The 15,058-nt window shown below is 43.8% G+C and overlaps 1 protein-coding gene across 1 annotated transcript in view; it reads left to right on the top strand.

The window, feature by feature from the left end:
* The window catches only part of RASSF3 (Ras association domain family member 3), a 75,698-nt gene extending 65,269 nt beyond the window's left edge, over positions 1 to 10,429 (top strand). Inside the window, exons 2-5 of the mRNA XM_061416604.1 lie at positions 895 to 1,002; positions 3,050 to 3,278; positions 4,841 to 4,950; positions 7,723 to 10,429. Of these exons, the coding sequence (XP_061272588.1) occupies positions 895 to 1,002; positions 3,050 to 3,278; positions 4,841 to 4,950; positions 7,723 to 7,872 (597 nt within the window). The 3' untranslated portion in view covers positions 7,873 to 10,429. The remainder of the gene's footprint in view (positions 1 to 894; positions 1,003 to 3,049; positions 3,279 to 4,840; positions 4,951 to 7,722) is intronic.
* The last annotated feature ends 4,629 nt before the right edge of the window (positions 10,430 to 15,058 follow it).

Below are 15,058 nucleotides of genomic sequence, written 5' to 3'. Positions count from 1 at the left end.
TAAGTTTTCAAACACCCACACAGGAATGGTGGGGGCCTATTCAGTTTAGTGGAAACAGCATAGTGGACCTGCATTAAAATCGAGCCTGGTCTCTTAACCAGTTGGGTTGTCCCCGGCAAGAAACTTGACCCCTGTTAGCCTCAGTGTCTCTGTAACATGGGGATGCTGACGAAGATTAAATGAGGACCCCGGGTGGAAGTGCCTGGAGTTACTGAGGGTGGGTGGGCTTTGGGATCAGGTTTTTCAGGTAAGTGCCAACACTTATACAGAGCAGTTTTTATTGGTATATTAGTTTATGTCTTAGAACTTGATCTCATCTAGAAACGAAAGTAAAAATGCCTGCTTGGTTAGGTTTTTGGGAGAAGCAAATGCCATGTAAGTCAGGTGCCTGGCATGCCTGGCTTCAGGGGCCACAGTACTATGGAGTGTGGCCATCGGTGATCGACATCAGCTGTCACACGATGTCATGCACTGGTTGAGCTCTTTAGACAAAACAGTTAGTGAAATTTTCACAGTCAAGAGAGGATTTCACTAAAATCTTCCCCTCCAGAGTGTGGGGAGAGACTGGAGGGATGGGGGTTGAGAGTGGGTGGGTCCAGGAAGTCTGGCTACTTGTATCTTCCTTTGGAAGATGAAATTACCTTCTGGCAGTTGTGTTGAATTTGACAGGTCAGTGATTAGTGCCAGTTTAACACTTATTAACTACCATTTGCTGATAAAGACTGTAAAGCTATAAGAATCATAAAGTTCATAAGGGGTGTGTGTGTGTGTGTGTGTGTGTGTGAAGGTAAAGTGCTCCATAGTTATTGTTTTGTGGCATGTGAAAAGAATCCTGGCTTTTCTGCATTTTTTCCTATGATTGCTCATGGATGGTTTGGCTTATTTTTCTTCTAGGATGTGGAGAAAGAGAAGGAAACCCACAATTACCTCAGCAAAGAGGAAATCAAAGAGAAAGTTCATAAATACAACTTAGCAGTCACAGACAAGTTGAAGATGACCTTGGTGAGCACCCATGCTAATAATACTGTTTAGCTTGACAATGTCAAAGGACAACTATAAGTTGTTGGTACCACAGTCTGTATGTTTTAAAATGTCTGAATCACGCTTGCAGAAATTTAAAGATTAAGGTATATAGGACCGGAAAACCCGATATTTCTGCATCTTTCAAATGAAAGCTGTATTTTGAAGTAGCTTTATCTCAAAATCAGTCAACGCTTCATAACATTTTATTTTGAAAGATGTTATGACCTCCAAAGGGTTCTTAGCATTGAGTGTAATCCTTGCCTGTTTAACACAGGGGCGGTAACTCAGATTCTAACAAGGCCTTAGATAAGTTTTACCTTACGCAAATAAATCTGGAAGTGTCAGGAAAAGGATTTTGTCACCATGGATTGGGATATAATTGAGCTTGGAGTTTTCTCAGCTGGTTGTGGGTGTAAGACGGAATGTGTGTTAATAATACTCAGCTTCCTACACTGTTGTTTCAACTTTGTGTTTTCTGCACCTTTGTGCTGGAGCTGTTTGAAGCTCAGTGGGGAGCGAGGATGTAGGAGGGAGAAGCCCAGGCTTGGTGGCACAGGAAGGGGACCCACAGCAGAGCCCGCTGCGGGTTCCTCTGGCTGCTCTGGCCTTGCCCCGCCACTTGGTGACCTTCCTCGAAGCACCTGCCACCCCTCAGTGCCAGTGTCCAGGGGCTTGAAGCCCTGCCTGGCTGTCTAGTGACCCTGAACTGACAGAGCTCAGATAGGACGACCTGGTTAGAACAGGTCCCACTGAATTCTGTGACCCTTGGGGAGGAGCTTTTAAAAGTATAAACCCTTGTGAGAAAGGATCCCTATCTGGTGGGATTCCGCCCAAAAAGGGAGGCAGCAGATAATATTCCTCTTTATTCCACCAGTCTTAAATCTCCTTTTTCAAACATGGTTTTTATCAAAGCAGAACATTCCTCCTCGGAGATTAAAACAGATGCAAATTTCCATGTCATTTCAAAGATTAAAAAGAAAAAGTGAAATGTTGTATAATACTTTCCACAAGAATAATGAGTGAATTAGTATTATAAATTGATCTTGTGGAAAGGAAGAAAAATAATGGCCCATAAAGGAGATTTTTCATGTTCTGTGTTAACTGTCATTTATATATAACTTAACCTGAAGGCTCATTTAAATAAAGCATTACAATATTTGGTTTTTTTCTGAATATACTAGAAGTTAAAAGTGAAGACCAGACCATTATAACTATTTGTAGCAACTAAAATATTCTACCACCAATTAAGACAAGTGAAGGTGATTTCCCCTGGTCCAGTGGTTAGGACTCCACGTTTCTACTGCAGGAGCCCCTGGTTAGGGTATTAGGACCCTGCATGCTGCGTGGCCTAGCCAAACAAAAAAACAAAAGAAAACACAAGTGTTTGTATCATAATGTCTGTGGTTTACATTGTAACTTGAATTTGTTCTAAAAATATTTCTGCTTGAGGTGTCTGAAGTGCCTCATTGTATATCCCATGCTAGCGGGGAATCCTACGCTATATAAAATAGTTTACACAAAATTGGTAATAGCTGGCACATAGGCTAGCCACTAGGAATGAAAATAGCTTGTTTGCTTCCTGTCTGCTGCTTGTTATTTGACTGTTTCAGAGTCCTAATTGTGACTTTCCTTTTTTGTGTAATAGCTGGTCATCAGTTGGAGATGTTGTTTCCTTTGAGCAGTTAGCCTGCACATGGCCCCAAGCTTTAACAAGCCTTGTGGTTTGGCCAGCATCTGTGCCAGGGGATGGGAGGCTCGCCCGTGGGCCCCGACCTTTCACATGCAGCTTCGCAGGCTTTGGTCCCCACATCTGCCCTGCAGACCTTGCCTGAGAAGCACTTTCCTGGAGTGTGTTAACCTTTCCGAGGTCATCTCCTGAGGGGCCCTCTTGAGTGAGCCTCTGCCACAAAGCCATAAAAGAAGTGAACAAGAGAGGGAGTGTTTCACCTTCCTTTTCTGTTGTTGTTTTGATACGCTCCTTCCCTAAAATGCCCAGCTCATGTGTGTGTTCCTCTTCCTGCCTCAGAATTCAAATGGGATTTACACTGGCTTCATTAAAGTACAGATGGAACTCTGCAAACCTTCACAGACTGCTGGAAAACCCGCTGCCAGTAGCAATGGCTGTATGAACACCCTTCACATCAGCAGCACAAACACGGTTGGCGAAGTGATTGAGGCCCTGCTTAAGAAGTTTCTTGTGACCGAGAGCCCTACGAAGTTTGCACTTTATAAGCGGTGTCACAGGGAAGATCAAGGTACCATGCTTAAAATGAAAATGGTCCCTGCTTTTGTTTCTGTCTTTTGACTTCATTTGTGGAAGACTGGTGGATGTACCTGTATCAGTTATGTCAGAGTCCAGGGACATATTCTGGAATAAATGGTGAATGCATCCTGGTTGTCCGAGTTTTTCAGGTGGACAGCTCTCGGTCTGAGAGCCCAGAGGTATCTGTATGTGAAGTATGTGATGGGTATTTATGGAGGATTTATGGGATAGCCTCCCTCCTCTTTGCCCCCACTGCCCCACCCAGCACAAAGAATGCCTTTGGGCTTAAGTTTTCAGTAGCACATTGATGTTGGATGTGATTGGTGAACTTGCAGGCTTCTGTCAATGGCACAGTCCTAGGCCCTCCTTTTCCCTTAGCCTGTCTTCATGCTAGGTGTGACCCTGGGATGGGGGCACCCTGCCCACCCCACCTCTACCCCTCCAGGGGCATATGCAGTGGATGAACAACATTTTGATCTGAGGTCTACCTGTCTGAATTTAATACCCACTATCAGTGGATTAAACAGAATCTTAAATTACTGCATGAAACTGAATAAGATATTCCAGATCAGGTCATCGCTGAACAGAAATGGATACCGATGGTGGACAGCAGGGATTTAGTGATTCACTAAGTACTGATTTGAAAATGGTGTATATATGTGAACATTTGTGCTTTCCCTAGTTTTTCTGAGTTGAGCCTATAGCAGCTGTGGCAGAAAATCCACTCACCTTGGCATGATGGGAAAGTCCCTTGGTTGCCTAGGGATAAAACCCCAGTAGATGCTGAGTATGCTCACGCTTCTTCAACACATACTGTGGGCTGAGCCTGCAGAATACAGGGATGAATAGGCCGAGGTTCCCATCCTTCAGAGGCCACAGGCACTCAGCAGTGGGGGGAAGTTTACATCTCCAGGGGAGATGTATATATAATGTATAACCCAGTGGTATCTGGAAGTTTGTCTTGCCACCGTCTTTGCCTGCCCCACCTGATCTTTAGCTGCATAATCTAACAGTAATAGCATCCTACTGATGTATTACCCACATGGCAAATCTTTCAACCCTACAAGGCAGAGAGAGAGAGAGAGAGAATGCAGAGCGAGAGAGAGAGAGAGAATGCAGAGCTTGCGTTCAGACAGACTGCTTTGTTTGTGCCTGCTGATTCTAAATTAATCTGTAGGAAGATTTGCTTCTAGAGTTCTGATTTCATGTTCTTGGGAAGGTATATTTTTATTGTTGCAGGGATTACAGATCCTTTTTTAAGTTTATCTTGCTTTCTAAAAGGAGGAACGGGATTAATTATAAGCCCATTTTGAGAGTGCTACTCATTTAAATCCATTCTCAAGAATTATTTCCTTTTTAAAATCAAGGCCCAGTTTACATTATGCAGATAGAATGGAAATAGTATAGAACTCATTCCACTGTGGGCTATTTATTGGTGACAAGATGAGGGGTGGTGCCCAGGTGGCTGAGGTAATCACACTGTTGCGTTGATCTGGGGATGGGGAGGGCAATGATGTCGTGCTGTGTTTGTGACAAGCCTCTCGTTCTCACCAGTCTACGCCTGCAAGCTCTCGGACCGGGAACATCCACTCTACCTGCGTTTGGTAGCAGGTCCCAGAACAGACACACTCAGTTTTGTTCTTCGCGAACATGAAATTGGAGAGGTAAGTGATTGTTCATTCTTGCTTTAAACTCTGCAGACCAGCTGGTCCTGTTTTATCGCTCTGGTCTAGTGACTCTACCACTGACTGCGGAGGAGGAGGGGTGGGGAGGAGGGAGGGAATGTGTGTGTCTGCCTGTCATGGGAGGAGAGGTGGTCCTGTGGAGGCAGGGTGTTTTTGAATTGTCAGAAATGAACCCAGAGTTAGTCTACAATATAATTTTCTTGTAACACTCATTATTTTGGTCTGTAATTTTCAGAGGTGGAAGGATATACACTTTTTAAAAAATCTGATCACCACCCAGTCTCGTTTTCACCCTTTCTACCTCCAAATTACTCTAATCCAGCTGAGCTTTGAAAGTCGACACTCTCCATATGTTTGCTGGTAATCAAAGTCTCCAGGCTCCTTTGCTCTAAAGGGAATAAAGGGAAACACAGTCTCTTTACTATGAAAGCCATTTAACTTTCTAGACTCTCTCTTTCCTCTTTGCCCAGATGATTTAAGAATTCATGTCTATACGTGCATTATTTGCCATTTTCTCTCCAAGAAGGCTTGTATTTAGATCAGTTCAGTTGAGGGAAAAGGCACTTTAGACTGTCCTTCTAGATCAAGTGTCAGTTGAGTAAACCTCTCAAGCTCTGGGTCTCAGCCTTTTGTCTAGAATCAGAAATGGCATGAATTGTCTGTGTAGAACATTTTGTGATGCAGTGAGAATAGTTCTAGGTTAAAAGTTAAAAAACCAAGACTCTGCTTCCTGCCATTCCTTTTACCAGATTAGGAGCACAACCGTGGGTAAATCTATTCTTTTCAGTCCTCAGTTTTAAAATCTGTAAAGTGGAATTGAAAAGGTGGTTTTGAGTCGCAAATTAGAAATGTATGTAAACATGCTTGGTAAAGAGTATGTTTATATGTCACTGTAAATTGGAACTTTATTTAGGGGAGTTTTAGGAAGACAGTGATTTGGGACATTTTGGAAGTTTCTTTTGATCTTTATGTTTTGAAATCTTTAAAATCCACTCTCAGTTTGAAGAGATAGCTTGGTTACAAAAGTCTAAAATTTGAGGTTTTGGTTGGCATACGATAGTCTACCCTCTGCAAACCCAAGTCAGACATATCAGCACAGTCTTGCCAGCACCTTCCCTTTCTTGGTGCTGCTTTCTGAGTGTTGCACGTAGTTTAGTTAGTGTAATTGGAGCTGCATTGTCTGGGAGGGAATTATGTTGGCTTGTTTTGAAATTCACTTTACATTGTGTTCTAATGTTCCAGATTGCTTTTCTGACCTCTCTATGGTATGCTTGTGTCTCAAGTTTTCGAGGTTAACTGAATTGAGAGAAGAAACTTGCCATAGCTGTCAGAGAGTGGGAGGGAGATGCTATTTTATAACGTCTTTATTTTGGAGAACTTATGTGAAAAATAAATTGTTAATTTTCAAATTAACAGAGTATTCTAATGTAGACAGTTCTGTTCTCCTGCTTCACTTCTCATTTTCTTTAGTAACTAGCTCAATCAATCTCCAAGAGCCAATCTCCTTCAATCATCGATCCGCTTGGTGGTTTTATTCTGTCTCCTCTCTCTGCACTTGTAATAGGTTATCCTGTTTTTCCCTACCCCACATGCCCCGGGAGTCCCCCATCAGACATTGCTCCTGGCCGAGATAGTGGTGCTCAGCCCAGGACTGAGGGCCTCCTTTTGGGAGGGGAGGACATGTAGTTTGGAAAGAAACCTCCCAGGTCATGCCACATACCCTTCTTGATGTTTACTGCTTAAAAAAAAAATTTTTTTTTTTTATTTTAAGAAAAATGCCATGAACATTTTGTGCCTGCCAAGTACCAGGTGCTATTAGGGAATATGAAGTCAGAAGCTCAAGGGCCAAAGACAAAGCCCACATAGTTGGAAGTATAACAGATGCAGTACAGACAAGAGAAATACTAAGCAAATAATTATAATACTATTTAGATCCTTTGTGATCAGGCCGTGATCAGGGCTTCCAGTGTTCAGTGAAAGTTTCTAAAAGACATAATCCTGACTGAGAGAGAAGGGAAGGAAATCATGGAAGGCTTCTTAGAGACAGTGGCATTGAATCTGGGACTTGAAGGTTCAGGAGTTTGCCAGGCAGAGTGGAGGAGGGGAGAGCATGTGCAAAGCCACACAGGATAATGAGTGAGGGGCACAGGGACAGAGATGGGACTGGAGAGGGGAGGGTCTTTCAGACGTAGCAGAAACAACCACGGGAAGCCATTGGATGATTCCAGACGTGGAGGGTCACGCCTAGACTGGCATTCTAGAGAGAGTGTTCAGGCTGGTTGTTTGGGGGAATAGATTAGGGAATGGAAAAGTGGAGCTAGGAGGCTATCCCAGGGTTGGAGGGGAGGGTGGTGGTGGATAGGAGGGAGTGAGATTGACAGTGGGAACTGGGGAAGAAGGCAGTGACAACAAGGACCCCACGGAGAGGGAGGGTGGAAGGGAGGGTGGAGTTGCGTTTCATGCTTCTGTGGGTTAGTGTCTGATGGAGATAGGTGTTGGCTCTTAGAGCCCTTTTGGAGGCCCTGGGAGGAGGGGAGCAGTGGGCAGTGGGAGTGAGCTGAGGTGGGGATGTAGGGCTGGTCAGGAGGCTTAGTACTCGTCCACCAGGACTTCTGAGAAGGCCTGGCAGCGTTGGGCAGTGTGAGTCAGGAGGGGAAGGCAATCACAGCCCCATGTGCTCCCCGCCCTCCTCGTTCCTAAGTCTTGAATTAATAAACACCTGGCATTTTTCATTTTTGTGTTCCCTCACAGTGGGAAGCCTTCAGCCTGCCAGAGCTGCAGAATTTCTTGAGGATCTTGGACAAGGAAGAAGACGAGCAGCTACAGAACCTGAAGGAGCGCTATGCGGCCTACAGACACAAGCTGGAAGAAGCCCTCAGCCAGGCGTGGAAACCGGGGTAAAGTGTGGGGCTCTCTGCCCCTCAGGGACGGCACGGGACCTGCGTGTGCACCGGCGGCCAGGGTCTCTCTTGTCGGAGGGCGGTTTTCTTGCCCTATGATGCTAGGGCCTTTCCTCTTTACAAATCTCTAGATCTAGTTACCCCAAACTGGTCACGCAGCATCCTGCAGCTTGGGCGTCCTCTGTCAGGGATTCTGCAAGCTTGTTCTGTTAACGGCACCACGGTGTTACCTCTTGGCAAGCTGTGAACCTGTGGTCTCATCTGGAGCATTCTAGAGTGCTTTGAAGCATGGACTTTGAGGTTTTTTATTTTTCCTTATTTTCTTTTAGTTAAGTATATGATGATGTTAAGCTTAAGGTTGTGCAAATGATTTTTTTAAAGCTTAACAAGGACTCTGAATACTTGTCTTATGTTGAAACTACCTGTCTGTTACTGGGTTTTTTGTTTTGTTTTTAACGTCAGAGGAAACAATTCATGTGAATTGAAGGGCACAGGAAGCTAGGGACGCTGAGGAGTTGGTGAAGGATTTTGGAGGAGTCTGACAGAAAAGAGGAAGTATGGAAGAAGGTGGAGGGTGGAGGTGGGGAGTCCTGACGGAAGGTGGTTTGGGTAAGTGGATGGTGGAGAAGGAGGTGAACTTGCTTGTTTAAGGGGTTAAAAGGTTTCAATTTAGAGACATTAAGTCCATTGTCATATTGCTTGATTTCCTGGTGAGTAAAATGTGGGAACGGAAACCAAAGAAAGTAGGAGCTAGAGCCAGAGGAGGAACTGACGGCGGCGGACCAGGGAAGCCAGGAGGAGCCGCCATCTTGGTGAGCTAGCGCCCTCCCGGAGCGGAAGGTCTGACTGGTGCAACTTCTCTGCGCCGTCTGGGCCGTGAGCATCAGCTATGACGCCAGTGAAGTTACAGTTTCACCTGAGGTTGTTTTTCAAAGTGGAAAAGGAGTTTCGGGAGGAGGCAGTGTAGCCCCCAACCCCCTTCCCCCCCTCCCCCGCCCCCCACCACTGGGACTTGTCGAGTGATTTGCAGAGTGAGGAGCTCTCAGCACTCTTTTTTGACAATCATGCCCTCCTTTCCCTTTAGTCTTCCCCTCCCTTCTTCCTCCTTCCCTCCCCTCACTGCTCTCCCTTCTCCCTTTGTCTTATAAATTGAAGTAGACTTGATGTAGAACAGGGGTGTGGATTAAGGAGGCACAGGACGGACCATCAGATCCTCAGTCCCAAAAGGTGACTGTAAAGTGGGGGAGGGGGTGGGGGGGCCACGTCCACTCCCAGCGGACCACAGAGGAGGGGGGTTCTTACGTTTTTAACAGAAGTGCATGTTCCTGCAGACCAAAGAAGTGCATGTGCAATAGGAGCCTTCCTTAAAACAGGTCAGATAATCTCATTTTACGCAGTAGTTAGTCTGAAGCCAGCAGGAGAGGTGTGCTTCTGGAGGGGCCTTCCAGTCTATTTGTAGTCTAGATGGTGTTTATAAATTCCCAAGGAATTGTTAACACTTTGGTGACACCTAATGGATTCTTTTTGAAATTCCAAGGTGCTTCAGTTCTTTGCCTCCTAAGTGAACTGTGCCTTTTTTAAAAATTGCATTTCTGTTCCCTTCTTGGTGGCTCTTCTGACTTCTCAGAGAACACCCGTCTTGTTGGAGGCAGATATGTCGCTTCTGCTATGCCACACACATTTCTGAGACAATCATATCTTCCTAAGCTTTTTAAGGAAAGTTGGAAAGAAACCAAAAAAAGTAGAACTAGCTATAAAATATGTATGGCACATCTTGTTTAATTTTGCATGTAAGTTCCTTTTAGTGCCTCAGTGAGGTTTTAGTGACATTGTCAACCAATACTTTACCTTCATTGTTCAGGGAATGCCTTCATGATTTTTGTACTGGTTTTACTATTCAGACTATGGCTTAGGTGTGAGTGTACTGTTATCAACCACCTGGTCTTTTCATTACCCATCCCAGTAAGCTCATATTTTGTGAAGCCTTCGTTTCTCAGATTAAGACACTGTTCGGACGTTAAAGTGTAGTACCTGATGGGTATCTGTGAAATTTTTTTTTTTTTTTTTTTTTACTTGAAGTAGACTGTCTAAATTAGGCATCCTCGTCTGTATGATCCGGGACCTCGCTCATTGTCATGTGCACTACAAGTTTCAATTTGGAAAACTTACTGTGTTGAAGTCCTGTCGGTTCATAATTCTTGAAGACCAATGGTCTCTCCTGAACACTGGTGACTGCAGCATTTTTAATGTGTAAGAGGCCATGGGGGCCAAAGATTTAAAAAATTATTGTACAAATTCTTATGTTAAATTAAACTATCTAAGCTTTGCTGTAATACTGTTTTCTCTTCAGTATGTGATGGTACAGGAACGAGGTTAAATGAAGGGGTGGTATTGCAGGGGAGCATTTTAAATCACAGAAGTTAAAAAAAATTATAATATTTATAATTTTCATGAGTTTAAGTTTATTTTTATGGGGAAGAGTTTTTTTTTTTTTCCCCTAAAATTGTTTCTGGAATGGCAAATTGTTTCCATTATTAAAAGTTGAAGTTGTTCGTTGATGTTTGTGTGTTTTTATTTATGGTAATATGCCAGATAAAAGAAGGTCATGGGAGTGGGAGGAACTGCTTTTGAAGATAATTGTGGACATGGGCTGAAACGTGACAGTTTTCAGTAGGTTTGTGTGGTTCACATTTGTTCTTCCAAATGGTGCTTTTCCTTTGCCTTACCATCTGCGGAAGATAACTGGAGGTGAGTGTCTGCCCACATTCCTAAAACAGTTGTTTTGTGAAATATACATATATTTAGAAGTGTATGAAGTGTATACATACAAGTGTATGAAGCACGTGAATAAAGAATTATTATAAAGTGGCTGCCCTGTGACCACTACCAAGATAAAATATTGTCCCTTCCTTAACAAGTCTTCTCCTTCACCACCTATTCCTTTCCTGAGACCTCCCACTTAAAAAATGTATTTGTTGGCTGCACTGGGTCTTTGTTGCTGCGTGCAGGCTTTCTCTAGTTGTGGCGCGCAGGCTTCCCATTGTGGTGGCTCCTCTTGTTGCAGAGCGTGGACTTCAGTGGTGGTAGCGCATGGGCTCAGTAGTTGGGGCACACAGGCTTAGTTGTCCCTCAGCATGTGGAATCTTCCCAGACCAGGGATCAAACCCATGTCCCTTGGATTGGCAGGTGGATTCCTAACCACTGGACAACCAGGGAAGTCCCCTCCCACTCTTAAAATAGACCACTTTCAACGTTACATTATCTGTTTTTTTGAGTCACTGTGACTATCTCTCATGGGATTGGGTGCACAACTGCTTCTCTTTATAGGCTTCCAAGCCTGGTGGAGACAGGTGATTTTACTACTGCACTAACCCTAGAGGAGGTGGGGAGGTAGGTGCAAAGCTGTACCAGTTGGTGAAGGGGAAAACATTTAAGTGCCATACCTGCTTTGCAAGTGAAAATATTATGATAGAAATCATGGCTCAATATAGGTCTTTTCCCCAAAAATATCCAGAAGAATCTAGTTTAGAAGTTTGGCCTGGGTTACTACCCAAGGTGCATTTGGGAATGTCTGGGAATTTTTATCCCTTTAAGGGAGTTAGCTTCTTGCCCAAGGAATTTGTCATCAGTTGATAATTAAATGAATATTCTTATGTTGCAAAGTTTGTTCTCAAGGATTTGTACACCGTTTTGGGACTTTGTGAGTTCAGATCAGTTCAGTCGCTCAGTCGTGTCCGACTCTTTCTGACCCCATGATCACAGCATGCCAGGCCTCCCTGTCCATCACCAACTCCTGGAGTTCACTCAGATTCACGTCCATTGAGTCGGTGATGCCATCCAGCCATCTCATCCTCTGTCGTCCCCTTCTCCTGCCCCCAATCCCTCCCAGCACCAGAGTCTTTTCCAATGAGTCAGCTCTTTGCATGAGGTGGTCAAAGTATTGGAGTTTCAGTTTTAGCATCATTCCTTCCAAAGAACACCCAGGGCTGATCTCCTTTAGAATGGACTGGTTGGATCTCCTTGCAGTCCAAGGGACTCTCAAGAGTCTTCTCCAACACCACAGTTCAAAAGCATCAATTCTTCGGCACTCAGCTTTCTTCACAGTCCAACTCTCACATCTATACATGACCACTGGAAAAACCATAGCCTTGACTAGACGGACCTTTGTTGGCAAAGTAATGTCTCTGCTTTCAGGTGATCCTAATTAGGAATTTTTCTGTTTTTGAATGTTTGAATGAAAGGAGGAGTCTATATACAGATCTTTTATATATGTGTGTGTGTGTGTATATATATATATATGAAATATATAATTTTTATTTATTCATTTTTGGCTGCACTGGGTCTTTGTTGCTGCACAGGCTTTTCTCTAGTTGTGTTGAGCAAGGGCTGCTCACCAGCTGTGGGCTCCGGGTTTCTCGTTGCAGTGGCTTCTCTTGCTGTGGAGCACAGGAGGCAGGGTGCACAGGCTTCAGTAGCTGCAGCTCCTGGGCTCTGGAGCACAGGCTGAATAGTTGTGGCACATGGACTTAGTTGCTTCGTGGGATGTGGGATCTTCCCAGATCAGGGATCGAACCCGTGTCTTCTGCATTTTCAGGTGGATTCTTTACCACTGAGCCATCAGGGAAGCCCCATATACAGATTTTCTTTGATTAACCGTGGGGTTATGTTCTGATAAACCCATCATAAATTGGAAATATATAGTAAGTCAAAAATGCATTCCATACACATCATCTCCCAAACTGCCCGGGACACATGCATTAGCCTACAGTCAGGCAAAGTCATCTGACATAAAGTGTGTTAAGTGTTGAATATCTCATGTAATTTATTGAATACTCTCCTGAAAGTGGAAAACAGAATGGCTGTCTGGGTACGGAATGTTTTTTTTCCCCCAGAATGTTGTAAGTATATTGGTTGTCTACCTTCATAAACAAACAAAAAAAATCACTAGCCTGGGAAAAGATCACAATTCAAAATCCCAAGTACATTTTCTAGTGAACACATACCACTTTCACACGGTCGTAAAGTCAAGAAACTGTTAATCAAACTATTGTTAAGTTGGGGACCTTCCGTACTTAATAGCAAGTTCAGACACAGTGCTTACCATGTTCTAGGCATTATTCTAACAAGTTTAATATGTATTAACTCAGTTTCCCCCCATGAGATAGGTATTGTCAACACTCTCATTTTACAGATGAGGAGACAGAAACCCATTGAGGTCCAGCAGCTTGCCCACGGCCACTCTGTGAGTGAATAAAAGATGTCCCTTCCTGTGCACCAGCTTTCCCTGTAAGGTCTACCCTGTTTTTCAGTAAAACTGCCTAATAAGGGCCTATCAGAATGCCTGTAGTGGGCAGTTCAACTGAAATCAGGCCTGTTGGTAGAGTTGGGATCTGTGGGAGATGGAAGGACAGGCTTGATGTCAGAGCACTCTTACCATCCTTTGATGTTGCAGTTCACTTAGCATTCCATTTAAGTGGTTATACTAAGGTACAGAGAAGGAGGTGCCTACCTGTGTTTTCATTTACAGGTTCTGTTGCGTGCAAGAAGCTGACAGGGTAGGTAACCGAGCCTCATGTTCTCACTGCAATTAGATAATTCCCTGGACCCACTAGAAGAATAGCTTCAAGAAGTCACAGTTCCCAGGAACCACTAAATACTTGAGAAGGCTGGAGTTTTGCTTCCTCATCAAGGATGAGCCTTTCCAAAGAAACACGGGAAACTAAATATGCAAATTCTTGAAAGTATATGTTTGCCTGGTGTGAATCACTGCTTGCTTAATTAAGTGCTTAATTAGGAAAACAGATTTGTATAAGGATGGGGTGAGAAATGGGGCCAAGGGGTGGTGGTGGAAAGGGGTGGGCAGATTAAATAGCTGTCAGTTGAATGTATTAATTCTATCTGTAGGATTTTTTTGGTTTTTAAATTTTTCCTGGTTTTTGGATTTTTAGAGGTTGGTAGTTTGGGGGTTCATTTGGGGTTTGTTTTTTGGCAGATCTTTCCTTTTAATTCTATAAGGTGAGACTGACCAGGTAGATGACAGACCTTCTAATCTTCGTATTAGTTTCCAAAGTCACTTGTGACTCACTTGGTGGCAGTTGAACTCAGAAAGCTCCTCTTCTGAAAGGTAATTGGCATTTTAAAATGTTTACACACAAACAGAAAGTATCAGGACCCTTTGTAAACTTAAAAGAAGTTGGGTTTTGGCTTTGTGTCTGGGAAGGGAGTTCCTTTATCCAGGAGAATTGGTTTTGATCTTTCTAAGCAACGAGGCTTACCGTGAATGCTCCTCTGTCTTCAGCGGCCACAGGTCTGCATGTTGCCTGATGTGTGCACCCTCCCCTCGCTTTAGCCACCCTGTGTGGACACAGGAGATTAATTAAACCCTGTGCAGTTCCTTTTCTCTGAAGTTCTAGGGGACTCTGATCCAGAGGATGTTCTGATTTTCAAATGAGAGAAAATTTGCTAAAGTTCTAGTCATTCTGGAGCAGCACAAAGTTCTAGTCATTCTGGAGCAGCACCCTGAGGTGTCTTACCACAAGTTAGAATCCTTGAATCATGGGCTGGGAGGTGACAGCTTAAATTCACATCTTTTTCATGCATCTGTGACCGCCCGAGGAAAATGTTCCAAGTCCATGACTTTTAGGTAAAACTGAGCATGTTTTTAAAAGCCTGATCAATAAAAGATACTTGTCTGAGAATACACAGCAGCCTTAGAAGTCAGAAACTTGGCTGTCAGCCTTCAGAAAGCCCAGGCCTCATTGCCTTAGTCCCAGATGGACTTTCTGCAGGAGCTTGTGTTCCTGTCCCGTGTGTCATGCCTGTGTCACCTTCGTGCCACCCTCTGCTCCCGGCTTGTTTTTAAAATTTTTGTTCTATTCCAAGCAGTGGCACTATAGTTCTTGGGGGAAAAGTGTTATGAAGCTAGTAGTTGGGAAAGGGTAGTGTTTAAGATCTGTTAGATGAGATTTCAAGACAAAAATGAGGTGATTACTCGTTTCTTTATAGACTACCTATAGGTGCTGATTTTTAAAAAGCAGATTTTTCTCTACCCTACCCCAAAGCTAATACTAAGCTCTGAGAATCTCCTACTTTAACAAGCACCCCATGTTTTTTTCAAATACTAAGTGTAAATCTTAGAGCTCTGCAGAGTATTTCATAGATTGAAGGGATATATCCAGGTGCACAGT

This window comes from Bos javanicus, chromosome 5 (genome assembly GCF_032452875.1).
Source record: "Bos javanicus breed banteng chromosome 5, ARS-OSU_banteng_1.0, whole genome shotgun sequence".
In the NCBI taxonomy this organism is placed as follows: domain Eukaryota; kingdom Metazoa; phylum Chordata; class Mammalia; order Artiodactyla; family Bovidae; genus Bos; species Bos javanicus.
Note: the sequence above shows the minus strand (reverse complement) of the source record. Positions and strands in the feature narration are given on the sequence as shown.